The sequence below is a fragment of the Thamnophis sirtalis genome, unplaced genomic scaffold (genome assembly GCF_051295495.1).
Source record: "Thamnophis sirtalis isolate CommonGarterSnake01/CBP01778 unplaced genomic scaffold, rThaSir2_p1.2 scaffold_7, whole genome shotgun sequence".
Classification (NCBI taxonomy): domain Eukaryota; kingdom Metazoa; phylum Chordata; class Lepidosauria; order Squamata; family Natricidae; genus Thamnophis; species Thamnophis sirtalis.
In genome coordinates, this window is record NW_028261387.1 from 72,405,217 (window position 1) to 72,422,079 (window position 16,863).

General features: G+C 43.9%; 1 protein-coding gene and 1 pseudogene across 1 annotated transcript; one reads left to right on the plus strand and one right to left on the minus strand.

The window, feature by feature from the left end:
• Window positions 1–2,631: 2,631 nt before the first annotated feature.
• Window positions 2,632–3,556, minus strand: LOC148044718 (large ribosomal subunit protein eL20 pseudogene; annotated as a pseudogene).
• Window positions 3,557–3,671: 115 nt separating this feature from the next.
• Window positions 3,672–8,490, plus strand: TP53TG5 (TP53 target 5). The gene is made up of 2 exons (XM_087720859.1): window positions 3,672–3,805; window positions 8,136–8,490. Exons 1-2 carry the CDS (start codon window positions 3,672–3,674, stop codon window positions 8,488–8,490), a joined length of 489 nt encoding a protein of 162 aa, XP_087576985.1.
• Window positions 8,491–16,863: the final 8,373 nt, after the last annotated feature.

A 16,863-nucleotide genomic window follows, 5' to 3' on the forward strand; every position in this document is an offset into this window, starting at 1 on the left:
CTTTTGCCTCCATGTTGCCATGGAAAATGTATGTGTGGGATTAGCAGCTCCTGCCTTAGAGGATACATTGGAAAGGCTGATTTGCAGCATTTTCTTTGAAGATATTTGGCAGTCTGTGCCCTACTCAAACTCCAATCTCATCCAACCTCCTGGATCCCGTGACTTCCTCTCTTGTACCCAATACAAGTCCCTTGGGTCCATCTTTCTTCCTCCTATCTTTTTCAATCTCTTCAAAAGATGGCACTGATGCCCTCTTACACAGTGGCAGTTAGGTATGCTTTTCTTAGCTGAAAAAAAGCAAATGTTGTTAGGCATCTGTGGGTTCAAGGTGCACATTAGTTGCATTGGGTTGGGGTCCTTATTGGGCAGCTGGAGGGAGTGCTGGTCAGGTGTATGAGCACAGCAATTGGGATGACGATGTAGTGGCATGGAACAGTTGCTGAAGGTAAAAAAGACAAAGCAGTGACTGGATAGAAGAACCATAAATATGCATCTAACCCATTATATTTTTTTTAAAGATAGAGACACTTTGAGAATCTTGAGTTGGAGTGTGCAGCAAAATATTTGAATCAAAAGATAGAGTGAAACAAACAAAGCAAATTAAATTGAACTTAAATGAGAAGATAAACTAAGGCCAGTTTCTTACCCTTGAAAGTTTTAAGATGTGTAGACTTCAATTCCCAGAATTCCCTAGCCTTCATGGCCTTTGGTCACAAAGCCATGTGTATTTGTTGTGTCATGTGTATTTTTACTTACAACTCATCTCCTGTAGTTTTCTTCTACATGGCATCCTTCAAATGTGCGGAGGATTGCCAAGACCAGGCTGGTTCAGAGGTCTAGCATTTTTTCAACAGACCACCTTGTTGCGGGAAGCCATTCTATATAGTTATTTCAGAATACTTATAAGCAATTCTATAGCAAGTTAAAGATCTAGGACTTTATTTGTACCAAATATTAAGCTTGGCTATTTTGAACCCTTTCAAGCTATTTTTGGGAGGGGTATATACTTTTTAAATTTTCCTTTGTGCAGCAAAGTTATAAACATAAACAATTACATTTTTATGAACTTTTTCCTGATTTGCCCCCTTTTCAGGTTTATCTTTCACTTTTTCCAATAATTCATGCTCACAGTAGATGTAACCTAATTTGCAGCTCTAGCCCTTTGGGTTAGTTTATGTATTGTGTTAGCCCAGAAACTTGATTAATTCAGCAACTGTGTTAAATTTGTGGGACACTTGCTCCTTAAGGATATATGTAATGCAATATTTGTGCTCTGGATTCATAGCATGTAAGGTTAGAAGGGATCACTTGGGGATCACTGAATTCAATCTCTTGCACAGTGCAAGAATCCACTTTTACAGCCTAAAAGAGGCTCTTTATGACAATATGTGATCAAACTCTAAACAAGCATGTTTTAATTCATCAAATTCTCAATATCTGTGAAAAGTCCCTGTTGAGTTCCATCTAGTTTGTTTACTCAGACACATAGTTTCCATAATTCTATAATGATTTATCTAACCCATTACTCAGGCCAGTTACAGATCTAGTAGATTTTACATTGAGGGTGCAGATCACAACCATTTTCATTCCTCTGAGTTCGTTCTTATTATATTGATCTCTGTTGAGGCCACTTGGTTGTGTTTCACTTCTGGAGGCCCAAGCTACACCCAGCCTTGACTACTGTGGAACTTGCAATCCAATCCTTTCTAAATATTGCTAGCAAAAATTGTTATATTGGGGTGATAGAAAAGAAAAATGATCAAATACACATTAGTAAAAATATTTCCTTTATATACTTGCTTTCTTTTCATTCAATTCAAATGTAAATAAAATAAATTTAAATTATATTTTTCCCTTGGTCAAGCTTACTTTTCAGTTTACAGTTGTATGGCTTTAAAAAGGTGCACTAATATGGGGCCATTTGATATTATAGAATTAGCCTAATTTATTGGATGAGGTTGTTCTAATACTTTATTGCTATTAATCATGTGTCCTTTTCTCTTATCCCTATAACTTACTTACTTACTTCTTTCCTCCCTCCCTCCCTTTCCCTTTCCCTTTTCTCTTTCCCTTTCCCAGATCATTGATGTGATGAATGAAGTACCAAAGATAAGCAATTTAGTACAAGTAATAAGCCAACTCAAAAGGGTAAGATGGCATTTCTTCATTTCTTCCTCAAATTTAATTTATGTTAGATAGCTGTATGATAGCTAGGAATCACAACAGAGGAGAGAGCATGAATGAATGAATGAGGGACTCAACCATTTACCCCGAAGGATTTTCAGGGACTACACATAACCTGTGGCTACTCTTGGTCAAATTATGAATCAAATCCTGAATTAGGCAGAATGGTTTGGAAAGAAGCAACTTTATTTGTTAGATTACAAAACAAAACAAACATTTCTTCAGGGTCTTATAGGATAGCAATAGCACTTATATATCACTTCATAGTGCTTTACACCGCTAGGAAACTCACATCACACTGACATCTGAAAGACTGTGAATGGCCCAAGGTCACGCAATGAATGTCTGGCTAATAGCAAACCCTCATCCAGGATCTTTTGTTTTCTGTTTCCTAAACGTTCAGAAAGAATGGTATTGATATCTGGAGCATATCAATCAAGCCTACATCTAGAAGAATGTATTTGGTCTCTTGGTGATGAAGCATACTGGTGGCACACTATTCTTTGTGGCAGTGGGAACTTAATTTTGGAATCCTGGAACTGCTTGACAGCAAATCTACATAATTTGTCAGCAGCCATTCCTTCCACCTTCATAATCTGAAAAGAATGAGCATCAGTTCTGTGATGCATTCTCATATCACGATAGCACTGTGTAGCATCTTCAACAGCTGTCAAATCCTGACGTTCCTTGGCCAAATTGTTCACACTGTGAGTTCCCTTGTGAGAATCAGAGGGTGGCCTAATATCAGTTTTTCATCTTCTGAGGAGAATCTCACAAGACTTTTTTTTATCTTCTTAGCTAAATATAAAACACGAGAAACAGGATTTAGCAACAACATAGTTAGGAGCAGGTCTGTGCACCCAATAAAAAGGGGTGTTGGATACCCAGGACTAGGAAGACGTCTCCCAACATTTTTATACTCCCTTATCAGGGGTGAGCTGCTGGGGGTTCGGCAGAACCTCTAGTTAAGATTCTGTGCAGTTTGGAGAACTCCCAGATCCCACTCCTGGCTGTCCCCACCCACCCCATCCCGCCCTGCCCTTCCCAGGAGTCCCCACGCAGCCTGTAGGTGCAGGGCATGCACAGAGGCTTGGGGAGGGCAAAAAATGGGCCAACAGACATTCGGGCCTCCAGAGCCTGGGGAGACCATTTTCATCTTCCCAGAATCTTGAGGAAAACCTCCAGAGCCCGGGGAGGGCAAAAACGCTCCCCCTACCATAGTGCAGGAGGCCAACTAGGCCACGCCCAACATGGCCATGCCCGCCCAGCAACCAGGTAGAGAACCCTTTGCTAAAATTTTTGAAGCCCACCCCTGGGTCTCATCTCTCTCACAGTCATCAGAAAGACATTCAACTACTACATTCTTAACCATTACAACATGCTGGCTCTGAAATGGTGTCTATTTTTAAGGAAGATACGGTTAAGATCAGAAAACATTAGAATGCATTTCAAAACTTACCTTGTTTCTCTCGGAACTCTGGTAGATAATGAAGAAATTGGTTCTACTCAAAATGTTCAAGAACCGGAACCGCAGAATTAAGTGGCTTTGGGAATTAGCCCACAAATACCTGAAAATGTTAGTGCCTGAGAAGCCATCAAAGAGTTCAGCTTCCATTTTAGGGTAAGTGAGAAATAATTGAGAATATTTTGTCCAAATGAGATAAAGTTAAAGTGAGATATTTTTAAAACTCACTATCAAGAAAAGTAAAGACTCCCTTGAGTTGAGCTGATGATAGTTTTTTTTTTGGCAATAATATAGAAATGATTTACATTGTCTTATTCTGGGAATGTTTTTTGACTTCCTATCCTGGTGATTTCTCATCCAAATATTATTTCATTGTTGTGATAATGATATTCACAAGCCAATTTATTATTTGACCTCATGGTGGCCACTGGATCTCAGGGAAGGATGGGAAAAACATGATAAATTCAAGAATTGAAACAGAACTTCATCTGTCTCTCCACATAGAAAGCAGTAGTGCAAAAGATCTTCCCAGTTCAGTCAGAAAGGCCATGCCACAGATTTCAAATGGATTAGTGAAAATACACTATTTTAATCAACTTGATACTGTCAAAATTTAGACCAGCCAATCTGGTAAGTGCAGGTGTACTGGGATTACAGCTCCATGTTGGCTAAATTGGCTTAGAACTGTAATCTTATACTTCCGGAGGATACCAATAGCAATAGCAATAGCAGTTAAACTTATATACCGCTTCATAGGGCATTCAGCCCTCTCTAAGCGGTTTACAGAGTCAGCATTTTTTTTTAGGTATTTATTGGGATTTATATGCCGCCCTTTTCCCTAAGGGGACTCAGGGCGGCTTACAACGACAAGGGAGGGGAGGTGCAAGGTCAAAACAAAACAATATGTGAACAACAGAAAAGTAATAAAAACCCAACTTTCATTCAACAGTCAAACACTCGGGCGGGTAATTAGGAACCTATCCCCAGGCCTGCTGGGAGAGCCAGTTCTTGAGGGCTGCGCGGAAGGTCTGGATAGTGGTGAGGGTGCGGATCTCCATGGGGAGCTCGTTCCATAGGGTCGGAGCAGCAACAGAAAAGGCTCTCCTCCGCGTGGTCGCCAGTCGGTATTGACTGGCAGATGGAATTCGGAGGAGGCCCAGTCTGTGAGATCTAATTGGTCGATTTAGGGAGGTAATCGGCAGAAGGCGGTCTCTCAAGTACCCAGATCCACTACCATGGAGTGCTTTAAAGATGGTCATCAGTATCCTGAAGCGCACCCGGAGACCAACAGGCAGCCAGTGCAGCTCGCGGAGGACAGGTGTAACGTGGGCGAACCGAGGTGCGCCCACTATCACTCGCGCGGCTGCATTTTGGACTAGCTGTAGTCGCCGGATGCACTTCAGGGGCAACCCCATGTAGAGCCCATTGCAGTATTCCAGTCTAGAGATCACAAGGGCTCGAGTGACTGTTGTGAGGGCCCCCCGATCTAGGTAGGGCCGCAACTGGCGGACCAGGCGAACCTGGGCAAATGCCCCCCTGGTCACAGCTGACAGCTGGTGATCAAAAGTCAGCTGTGGATCCAGGAGGACTCCTAAGTTGCGGACCCTATCTGAGGGGTGTAGAATTTGACCCCCCAGCCTAAGCGTTGGTGTATTAGCCAAATTATTGGGGGGGAAACACAACAGCCACTCGGTCTTATCCGGGTTGAGCACCAGTTTGTTAGCACTCATCCAGTCCTTAACGGCCTCCAGACCCCGGTTCATCACGTCCACCGCTTCATTGAGTTGGCACGGGGCGGACAGATACAATTGTGTATCGTCCGCATATTGATGGTATTTTATCCCGTGCCTCCGAATGATCTCGCCCAGCGGTTTCATGTATATGTTAAATAGTAGGGGGGATAGGACCGAACCCTGAGGTACTCCACATGTTAGGGGCCTCAGGGACGATCTCTGCCCCCCCACTAACACCGACTGCGACCTGTCCGAGAGGTAGGAGGAGAACCACCGCAAAACGGTGCCTCCCACTCCCACCTCCCGCAGTCGTCGCAGAAGGATACCATGGTCGATGGTATCGAAAGCCGCTGAGAGGTCAAGGAGAACCAGGATGGACGCATAGCCTCCATCTCTGGCCCTCCAGAGATCATCGGTCAATGCGACCAAAGCGGTTTCTGTGCTGTAACCGGGTCTGAAGCCGGACTGGAAGGGGTCAAGATAGCTAGCTTCCTCCAAGGCCCGTCGAAGCTGAAAGGCCACCACCTTCTCAACAACCTTCCCGATAAAGGGAAGGTTGGAGACAGGACGAAAGTTGTTTAAGATGGCTGGATCTAACGATGGTTTCTTTAGGAGGGGTCTCACCACCGCCGTTTTGAGTACGGCGGGGAAGTGCCCCTCCCGAAGGGAGGCGGTGACAACCGCCTGGATCCAGCCATGTGTCACCTCCCTGCTGTTAGCCACCAGCCAGGAGGGACACGGGTCCAGAATACAAGTGGAGGCACTTACAGCTCGGATGGCCTTGTCCACATCCCCAGAGGCAACTTCCTGGAACTCAACCCAGAACTGATGTGGCAAATGATCCTCCTGTGTCTCAGCTGGATCTACTGCGGTGGAGTCCAAGTCCGATCGAAACCGAGCTACTTTGTCCGCCAAGAATTGAGCATAATCCTCGGCCCTGCCCTGCAAGGGGTCTCCCGCATCCCTCCTATTAAGGAGGGAGCGGGTTATCCTGAACAGGGCGGCTGGGCGTGACTCGGCGGACGCAACCAAGGAAGAAATATATGATCTTTTTGCAGTTCTTAATGCTCGGACATAGTCCTTGGTGCAGGTAGTTAAGAGTGCTCGGCTTGCCTCGGACCTATCGGACCTCCACTGGTGCTCTAGGCATCTCCTCCGGCGTTTCTTCTCCCGGAGTTCCTCGGTAAACCAGGGAGCTCTCCGGGATCCACTGGCCCGGAGGGGCCGTAGTGGCGCAATCCGGTCGAGAGACTCCGACGCCGCCGAGTGCCAGGCGGCAGCCAGAGTCTCCGCCGAACTGTGGGCGAGGGTATCAGGAATAACCCCAAGCTCCGTCTGGAACCTCAGGGGGTCCATAAGTCGCCTGGGGCGGAACCACCTGGTCGGTTCCTCCTCCCTACGGTGGGGGTTTGGCCTCCGGAAGTCAAGCCTCAGTAGGTAATGGTCTGACCACGACAGGGGTATGATCTCATTACCCCTCAGACCAAGATCACACATCCACTGCTCCGAGAGAAATACGAGGTCGAGCATGTGACCCGCTGCATGGGTTGGGCCCCGAATTACTTGGGTCAAGCCCATGGCTGTCATGGAAGCCATGAACTCCTGCGCCCCATCAGAGCGTTCACCGAGCGATGGCAAGTTGAAATCCCCCAGAACTATAAGCCTGGGGAACTCAACTGCCAGCTCGGCTACTGACTCGAGGAGCGAGGGGAGGGATGCTGCAACGCAGTTGGGAGGCAGGTACGTTAGCAGCAAACCCACTTGACCCTTGAGGTCCAACTTTATCAGCAGAGACTCACACCCGACAAGCTCCGGAGCAGGGACCCTACGAGGTAACAGAGACTCCCGGATACAATAGCCACACCGCCACCCCTTCCCTGGGCTCTCGGCTGATGAAGCATATTGCCCCCAACAACAAATGGGTCCTCATTTTACCCACCTCAGAAGGATGGAAGGCTGAGTCAACCCTGAGCAGGTGAGATTTGAACAGCCGAACTGCAGAACTGCAGTCAGCTGAAGTAGCCTGCAGTGCTGCATTTAACCACTGCGCCACCTCGGCTCTACCAGTCTGTGGCATCACAATAGTACTAAATCCAAGTATCAATTCATTGGGTGGTTCCAGAGAAACAAGCCAACAATTTTTTTCCTATATTCAGAATAGGAAAGGATAAGTATAAAATTAGAACAGGGTTTGCAGGAATACCATCCCGAAAATACACCAGTTCAGAGCTGAAAAGAGACAACCACAACAACAGAAAAGGAAAGGAAGAGAATAGGAGAGGAGAAGAGAGGAAATGGGAGAGAAGGGAGAAAGAGGAAAAGAGAGGAAGGGATAGAAAGAGAAGGAGAGAGGGTAGGAGGGGGAAGAGGAAGAGAGGAGTAGGGGAGAGGTAAGGGAAGTAGGGAAAGGAAAGGAGAAGAGGAAGAAAGAAAGTAGAGAAGGGAGGGGAGAGTGAAAAGAAAAGAAAAAATAGAATGGTGACAATACAAAGTAGGTGTATGGGATGGTAAGAAAAGCAACCCAGGACATACATTTTAATATTTTATATGGAAAAACAAATATGTAAAAGTGATAAAGATAAATAAGAACAATAACCATGTGAATATATATCTGTAACTATATATAATAGAATAAAAAATTTAAAAAGACTTTTATAAAAGAAATATTTTTTTCTATACTCCATGGTAGAAAGACAGAGCAAATCAGAATGCAGATGATCTATAATAATGCTTCCATTCTGCTTACATGGCAGGATGAGCCTCTCCTCTGCAGATAGTCTGAGTTCTAATGCCGATATGGCCATTGAGCCTGTCGTGGATATTGCTAAGGTGTCTATTGACAAAGAGGTTGGAGATGATTGTTTTCCTGAGACATCCTTGAAGGCTTCAACCTCAGGATGTTATGAAGCCCTCTGCTTGAAAGGCCTGCCTCAACGGTTCCACATGCCAGCACCCAGAATGCTCTGTAGACCTTCAACTCTGAGATGGACCAAGCCCTGCTGCACCAGATCGTGTAATGAGTCTCTGGAGCACATCATCACAATCAACTATTCAGAATGCCAGAAGTCATATTCTGTGAGCAACCAAACTTCAATTATTGTTGCCTAAAATAGAGAGAAGGGATGTGGTGGCTCAATGGCTAAGATACTGAGCTTCTCGATTAGAAAGGTTGGCATTTCGGCGTTTCGACTCCCTAGTGCCATGTAACAGAGTGAACTCCAGTTCCTTGTCTCAGCTTCCACTAACCTAGCAGGTCGAAACCACGTAAAAAATGCAAGTAGAAAAATAGGAACCACCTTGGTAGGGAAGGTAACAGAGGTGGGTTCCTCCCGGTTCGGCTCGGTTCAGCCGAATAGGTAGTAACTTGGCGGCCTGAGTCGCTGGAACTGGCAGCGACCCAGGTCTACCACCCCTTCAAACCAGCTCTCAGGTGGCACCATCTTGTTTTTCAGTTCTGTGCATGCACAGAACAATTTTCATTGCATTTTCTTTTTCATTTTTTAAGGTTTTGTGCACGTGCAGACCTTTTTATTTGCAAATTCGCATGCAGGCAGAGCGTGCGGGGGGCAAAATTTTTGCACGCACCAAACCATCAGTAATGACAGCAGCAACCCACCCCTGGAAAGTAACAGACAGAGTTCTGTGCACCTTTGGCGTTCAGTCATGCCTGCCACATGACCACAGAGACGTCTTCAGACAGCGCTGCCTCTTTGGCTTTGAATCACGACTCCCTAGACTTGGGAATGACTAGCACATATGTGCAAGGGGAACCTTTGCCTAGGATAAAGAGTCTCTTAAAGAAACTCATGCCTACCTAAGAAGCCAGGTTTTGCCTAAAAGTCAAGCTTGAGTCTCTTTAGGAGTCTTGTCAATAGCTTCAGCACTCTACTCCGAAGCAATCCAGGAATATTTCCCAGTTGGTACAATGTGAATCTCTGTGGTGATTCCCATCCTGCTTACTCTTGAAGTGAACAAGGTTAGAGACTTAGAAATTGTATAAACAGCACGTTTCAAAGTGCTCATCTGATCTAATCGATCAACAGTAAGTACCTTGTTTCCCTGAAAATAAGACCTCCCCAGATAATAAACCCAATCAGGCTTTTGAGAGCATGCGCTAAAATAAGCCCTCCCCCCAAAAAAAATAAGTCCTCCCCAAAAATATTGCAGCCATGAGGTGACCACACTCGCTGCCTCCTGCATCTCAAAAATAATAAGATCTCCCTGGCAATTGGCAACCAAAAAGGGGAATGTCTTTGTCTTCTCAGACTGAGGAAGCACGTTTACAATTAAGAGTTGACTTTCATTTCTTGCAAGACTTTTTGCGTGGAATTAAAACAGAGAAAGGCTATTTCTTTGGGACTGGTGGTCACAGCTTCTTGTAGGCACTCCCCCAAAAATAATTACCATGGGGTCAAGGCCAATCCCTCCATCTATCTCCCCCTCCCCCCAAAAATACAACATTTAGTGGTAGGGTGCTTCTCATTGACTTCTGTAGTTGCTATTGATCTCCAGATAACTCTGTCTTTTTCTTTTACCAAGTTGATTCACATCTAAACAAAACTGAAGTCACCCCTCCAGTTTTATTTCTTAGGAATATTTCTCAGACCTCTGTGATATTGTAGGCCGAAGCTTTACTCTGCAAGGTGGTAGTTTTCTACATTTTTTAAAGTTAAAAACTAGTTGTTGTTTTTTAAAAAATAAATAAAATCAGATGGGTTTTTCTCCCCAGATTTAAAAGAAAGGCTTTGATGAACATCTTTGGGATGATTTTGATAGGTCTAAGTAGTGGAAACTGTGTTTGCCACAGGCAAAAGAAAAGAACAGGAGGGATTAAATGTCAACATCAATAATGAATAGTAGCAGTGGTAGAATTTGGAAACCTTGGTTTGAAAGTCTTACATGTGAGCATCCTTGTTACTTTTTTTTTCTCTTTTAAGAAACTGGATTGACTGGACTAATGCTCATTTCAGATGCTCGGAAGATACTGTAGTAAGAAGAATCCTGAAGAGATAGATCTATTAAGTGCCCTATTAACTCATATTCCTTCAATAAATGGGATATTGATCATCCTTCAAACACAAAACCTGTCTGCGATTTGTAATGAATTGGGCATGCTTATTCAGACCAAGGGAGGGGAATAATGGTCAAAGATTACTGAATTTGAATTTCAGATGGGTCCTTAGGTTTTGCCTATCCTGACCAATAACCAGAGGCATGTACAATACTATTTATACCCTTTTTATTGCACCACAACTAAAGGACCTGGCATCATAGCTAAACTTTTCCATTCAGTCCACAACAACTTTCTCTCATCAATCTCTATCCCAGCATACGAGGGGGGAATAGCAATAATAGCATTTATATACTGCCTCATTGTGCTGTACAGCATTCTCTGGGTAGTTTACAATCTCAGCATTATTTGCATATTTCCCCCAACAATCTGGGTCCTCATTTTACCAACCTCGGAAGGATGGAAGGCTGAGTCAACCTTGAGTCCCGTCAGGATTGAACTCCAGGTTGTGGGCAGAGTTTGCCTGCAATACTGCACTTAACCACTGCTCTACCAGGGCACCTCAAAATAAAAGTTCTGTCTTGAGTGGGAGCCAAATCTTTGGTCATAGCTGATTTAACTATACTTTCACCTAGTGTCAGAATTGTTATAAATGTTCCTGTTCTTTCTGAAGAAGAGATTGCAGGCATAGCAAGCACAGGGTACTGTCTGAACTTGGTTTTAGAATTGCAAATGTTTCATGACCATATTAAGCAACATCATTTATGTAGGAAATATGGAGAAAAAGTAAGTGAGCTGGAGGGGCATCAACAAAGCCCCATTTAAAATAGTCATGGATACTACAATTTAAAAGAGACAGTGGCAAATTGGAGTAAGTTAGGGGAAGGGCTACTTAGAAAGTAGATATCTAAAAACTAAACCCTATGAATGACAGTTAAAAAGTCTGATATAGCAATAGGACTTAAACTTATATACCACTTCATAGTGCTTTGCAGCCCTTTCTAAGCAGTTTACATAATTATCTTATTTCCCCCAACAATCTGGATCTTCATTTTACCAATCTTAGAAGGATGGTAGTCTGAATCAACCTTGAACTGGTCAAGGTTGAACTCCTGGCAACAGGCAGAGTTAGCTTCTAATACTGCATTCTAACTACTGCACCACCACAGCTCTTATATACTTGGACTACAGAAGAGATGACTGAAGAGAAACACATGATAGTGGTCAACTACTTGAAGGACTGTGACACAGAAGGAGGTCATTTCTTAATCCCCAAGAGGGAAAGGAACAGAACCATTTCATTAAAACTAAGGGAAACTATATGTAGCGAGGAACTTCCTGGCTGACTATTAGCCAATGGAATAGTGTGCAAGAGAAGGGGTGATCTCCAGGGGTGGGCTTCAAAAGTTTTAGCAACAGGTTCTCTGCCTTGTTGCTGGGTAGGCATGACCATGGTGGACATGGCCTAGTTGCAGTGACATGCGGTGAGTTTTATGGCTGGTGAGGCAGCTTTTTAGACTTGTGGACTTCAACTCCCAGAATTCCACAGCCAGGCATGCTCAGTTCCGATTTAAAGCAACAGCATTTTTCCCCCTTGCAAAATAAGTTTTCCTATTCTTTTTCTTCTCCCTCCCCCTCCTTCCTCCCTCTCTCCCTCCCTCCCCCCTCTCTCAAACAGACACACGCACCCAGAGAACTTGGATCGCTCTCTCACTCACTCACTCTCAAACAAACAAACACAAACACAGAAGTTGGGTTGGATATATTTTCCAAAGGCTTGAAAGCAGCTCCTCTGCCATACCCCCACTTCCTTTGCTGCCTTCCAATCGGAGCCTTTGATTGCAGGTGAATCACATTGCATTTTCAGTGAAGCTGGGCTTATATACTTTTATCCAGCTGTGTGTGTGTGTGTGTGTGTGTGTGTGTGTGTTTGAAAAGGCAAAGTGGGTTCTGCATGCAATTAAACTTTTAGAATTCCTCCCCCCCTCCCCACACACGGACCTTTTCCAGCTGTTTTAGAGAGGATTTCAACTCTGCCCTCATGAAAGGCCAGAGCTCTGAGTCAGACTGAGCTAGTTGCTCCCAGAGAACTCTAAAAAGCCTCTAAAATGCCCTCTACAGGAAGCGAGAGAACACGTGCCTCATTTGCATAAGGAATTCTTCACTTTTTAACCCTTTGTTAACTCTCAAAAGGCGAAAAATTCCTTATGCAAAAGAGGCCCCTAGTTCTCTGGCCTCCTCCTATAGTTAACACTAAGCACTGTTCCAAGTTACTGTGACTTAGAATCTGGTAGCAACTACCTTGGCTTTAATTATTTTAAAAAAATTCTTTAAAATTCTTTCCTTTTCCTCATGACTGGTGAGGCTATGCCTCCCCTGCCTCTAGTGACTGCACGTCCCTGCCTAGTTGGCCTCTTGCACCATGGTGGGGAGAGGCATTTTCTCTCTCCTCGGGCTCTGCAGGCTTTCCTTGAGCCTCCTGGGCCTGTTTCTGCCCTTCCAAAGCTTGTGGGAGGCCCATTTTTCACCCTACCCAAGCCTCCGTGCAGGCCATGTACTTACCTGCTATCCCAAATGGGCCGCATCGGGACTCCTGGGAGGGGAAGGGTGGGCAGGGCCAGCCAGGGGTGGTATTGCAGGTTCTCTGAACTGGGCAAATTCTTAGCTACAGGTTCTCCCAAACTCGTGCAAACCCGCAGCAGCCCACCCCTGGTCTCTCCTTCAAATGAAGGTTGAATAGTCATCTGCTCATACGGCTTCCGCACTTAAGATAGGGCTGGGCTGGATTCTAAGGTCTCTTCCAACTCTCTGATTCTATGAACACACATTTCTCTTAGTATTCTGGTTTTGCAAGATAACTTCCTTGATCTGAAAAAGTGATATGGTTTACATATTAAATAGGCTTAGTACTCATCAGTGAGTATGTAGAATACAAATGTCTCTGCTCTCTAGAGTTCTCTCATGAATAAATGACCTCAGAATCCTCAATGGTCCAACATTTTAGGATATTTATACACAATAAGTTTTAGTGGTTTTGTGTGGCTGCCTTGTGCAATTTAATCATGGCACCAGCTGGAATGTAGAAATAAATGATGTCTCTTTTGCATCAGCATCATTTACATGTAACAGAAATTATACTGGAGAGGCTAAAGTGAATTCTTAAGCACCTCCTGCAAAAAGATATGCCCAGAACAGTGTTGTCAGTTGGCCAGGAAAGAACATTACTCTAGTACAGCAGCCTTAACTGAATCAGGATTTAGTGATTAATCCCAATTGCCTCTATTTGTGCAACAGTGAGTCAATCTTATTTTAGCATTGTGTAGGAATGCTAAAATCTCTAAGCTTTTGCAGGATTTTAATAGCATATTATGAGGACCAGTTTGGTATAGTGATTAAAGTCTAGAAACCTGGAGACTGTGAGTTCTAGTCCTGTCTTAGGCTAACTGGGTGGCTTTGGGCCAATCACCCTCTCTCAGCCTTAGGAAGGAGGCAATGGCCAGATGCTTCTGAAATCTTGCCAAGAAAACAACAAGGTCTAGCCCAGGCAGTTGCCAGGAATCAACGTTGACTTGAAGGCACAGAACCAATATAATATAACGACACACTTGAAAATGATAGTTGAAGACTTTCATGGCATATCATGGTGGCCATAAGAAACGTAAGCAGCTACAGGGCACTGATTTTCTAGAATTCTGTCTAAATCTTGACTCTTCCACCCATTCACCTTACCGGTTTATCTTCTGCTTTCCTAGACAAGTGTACACATTTCTAGCCAAAGGATTCCACTGTATCCATTCATCTAGAAACCTCTTAGAAACAAACTTGTTGTTGAAGATTGGCAGTTGGGAGGCTTATTTCAAAAATTATTATTTTATTTTTGTAAAAAAACAACCTCAAAAGTCAGATAAAGTGGGAAACTAAAAAAAGTTGTCTATAGGCACACTGGCACATCAGGGCACAAATGCTGGTAATATCTAGCACATTGGTTATCAACAAGTGGTCCACAGAAGAAAAGGTTGTGAACCATTGATCTAGGATATTGTGCTCTTCCAGCCAATGGCATAGGAGTACCTGCCTTTTTAAAAGTTTGTGTCAACTTTGAATCGAACCTGGCAGAAGCCATTTTTTTTATTCCTCAGTTGCCACTCAGAGTGGGGAGGGAGGAGGATGAAATACACTGCTAGACAAAACACAGAACTTTCTCATGGGAACCAAGGCTATCTCTATAGGTGATAGCAGAGGTGGGTTCCTACCAGTTCGCACCTATTCGGTAGAACCGGTTCGTCAAATCTACCAAACCGGTTAGAAGAGGTTCCACCAGTGGACCCGGAAAGCATGCCACACCTACAGAAGAGGTTCCAAATTTTTTTGAAATCCACCACTGGTCCTTGGATATGATTATTCTACACTATCATGCTCATATTTATAAAACTCAGTGCCTCTGTGAAAAGTAAGGATGACTACTGCATTTGTGGTGCAATCAGAACATTGCGTGTGTTGAAGTTGTTTTAACGCAAACCAAAGATGCCTTTTAAAAAACAAGTTTACATCATATTCTTATGCATGCCGGTGCTGTGTGTGAGGTAATTTAAGGTGGTTCTGACAAGTGTCGTCGGCATCTTCATATCCGGTCACATGGGCGGCAAGCCACTCCCATCCGGTCACATGGGCAGCGAGCCACTCCCACAAAGGAGGCCACACCCACAGAGTAGGTTCAAACAATTTTTGAAACCCACCACTGGGTGATAGATAGAGACATGGAGGAGTGCCTGGAGATCCCACCAATGAATACTGATAATTGCATTTCAAAAATAATAACTCCTCTCCCCTTGGGAAGCGGGCACACACATTTTACTTTAATGTTTCGAATAAAATAAAGATTGAGGGAGGGGGAAGTATTACAGTATTGCTAATATTAATTTAGGGCAGCTACCAATTTGTGGACTATTGGAGGCTGAATTCAGTTCCAGAGGCAACACAAAGCAATTCAGAAACTCTGCACAATGGCTCACTCATTTCAATAGAACCAGAGTAATAACAGAAGATTGAGGAGCTTCAAGGGAACCAGAGATTGTCACCACAGTGACTATGACTACTTGTAACAATAACCTTCTTCAATTTGACATTGAAAAACAGCAACAGGGAAAGCTGAGAGGTAGGTTCAAGACTGATAAAATATCTGAGACATGTCCAGTGGTGAAATCCATTTTTTTAACCTCACCAGTTTTATGTGCGTGGCTTGATGGTGGTGATGGGGTCATGTGACTGGGTAGGCATGGCCAACTTTTTTTTCTCTTTTTAAAGCATTTTTCCCTGCCTATTTGCTGTGAGCCGTGCGATTGTCGGAAGCTTTTTTAAAAGCTTTTAAAAGCATTTTATCCCTTCCGGTACAGGGAAAAAAATGCTTTAAAAAGTGGGGAAAAAACTTCCAGTGATTGCGCGGCTCACAGCTAAGCTGTGCGATCCTTGCAAACTTTTTTTTTTTCTACCAGTTTGCAGAACCAAGGACAATCATCCCTACCGGTTTGACCGAACTAGGCCAAACTGGAAGGATTTCATCCCTGGACATATCCCAAGTATACCATGTAGAGTTAATTCTTTGAATGTTTGGGATTTTACAGGTCATCTTCTTGTGCCATATCCGTCATCAGATGTTGGCGATTATGTTGGCAATCCTACTTTTGTCAACAAGCGCATGAAAAAGTGCTGCTGAATTTTGTCCAAACCAATGTCTTAGGTTTTGAAGCCATGATGTTCTTCTTCTGCCTGGGCCTCATTTGCCTTCCATTTTTCCCTGGAGGATCAAGTGAAATATGCTGTATTTTTCTCGGTGTCACATCACATGTCCAAAATATTGTAACTTTCTCTTTTTAATGGCTTTGATGATTTTACTTTGCTTTCCCAGGTGGCTTATCACCTCCTCATTTGTGATTTTGTCACCCCAGTTTATACATAACAGCCATCTTCAAATCCACATTTCAAATGCTTCTAGTTTCTTCAAGTGGTTTTCTGTCAAAGACTAATCCTCTATTCTATAGAACAGGATAGCAAAGATGTAACATCTGACAAGCCTGATTTTCAGTCTTAGGCTTCTGTCATGACTGCAGAAGACCTTTTTCATTTTGAAGAATGCTGTTTGAGCTTTCTCTATCCTTGTCCTTGATTATACAGGTAGTCCTCAACAACTCATTTGGCAACTGTTCAAAGTTACAACAGCACTCAAAAAAGTGACCGTTTTTCACACTTACAACCCAGAGGTGGTATTCAGCAGGTTCTGACCAGTTCTGGAGAACCGGTAGCAGAAATTTTGACTAGTTCGGAGAACCGGTAAGTATCACCTCTGACTGGCCCCGCCTCCATCCATTCTCTGCTTCCTGAGTTCCAGCTGATCAGGAGGAAATGGGGATTTGGCAGTAACCTTCCCTTGCCACGCCCCCAAGCCATGCCACACCCAACAAGCCACACCCACA

Excerpts from the sequence above, each read along its gene's own strand:
- TP53TG5 (XM_087720859.1), top strand. The coding sequence starts at position 3,672 with ATGAAGAAATTGGTTCTACTCAAAATGTTCAAGAACCGGAACCGCAGA. Across the intron at positions 3,806-8,135 it reads AGTTCAGCTTCCATTTTAGG|GATGAGCCTCTCCTCTGCAG; the intron begins GTAAGTGAGAAA and ends CTTACATGGCAG.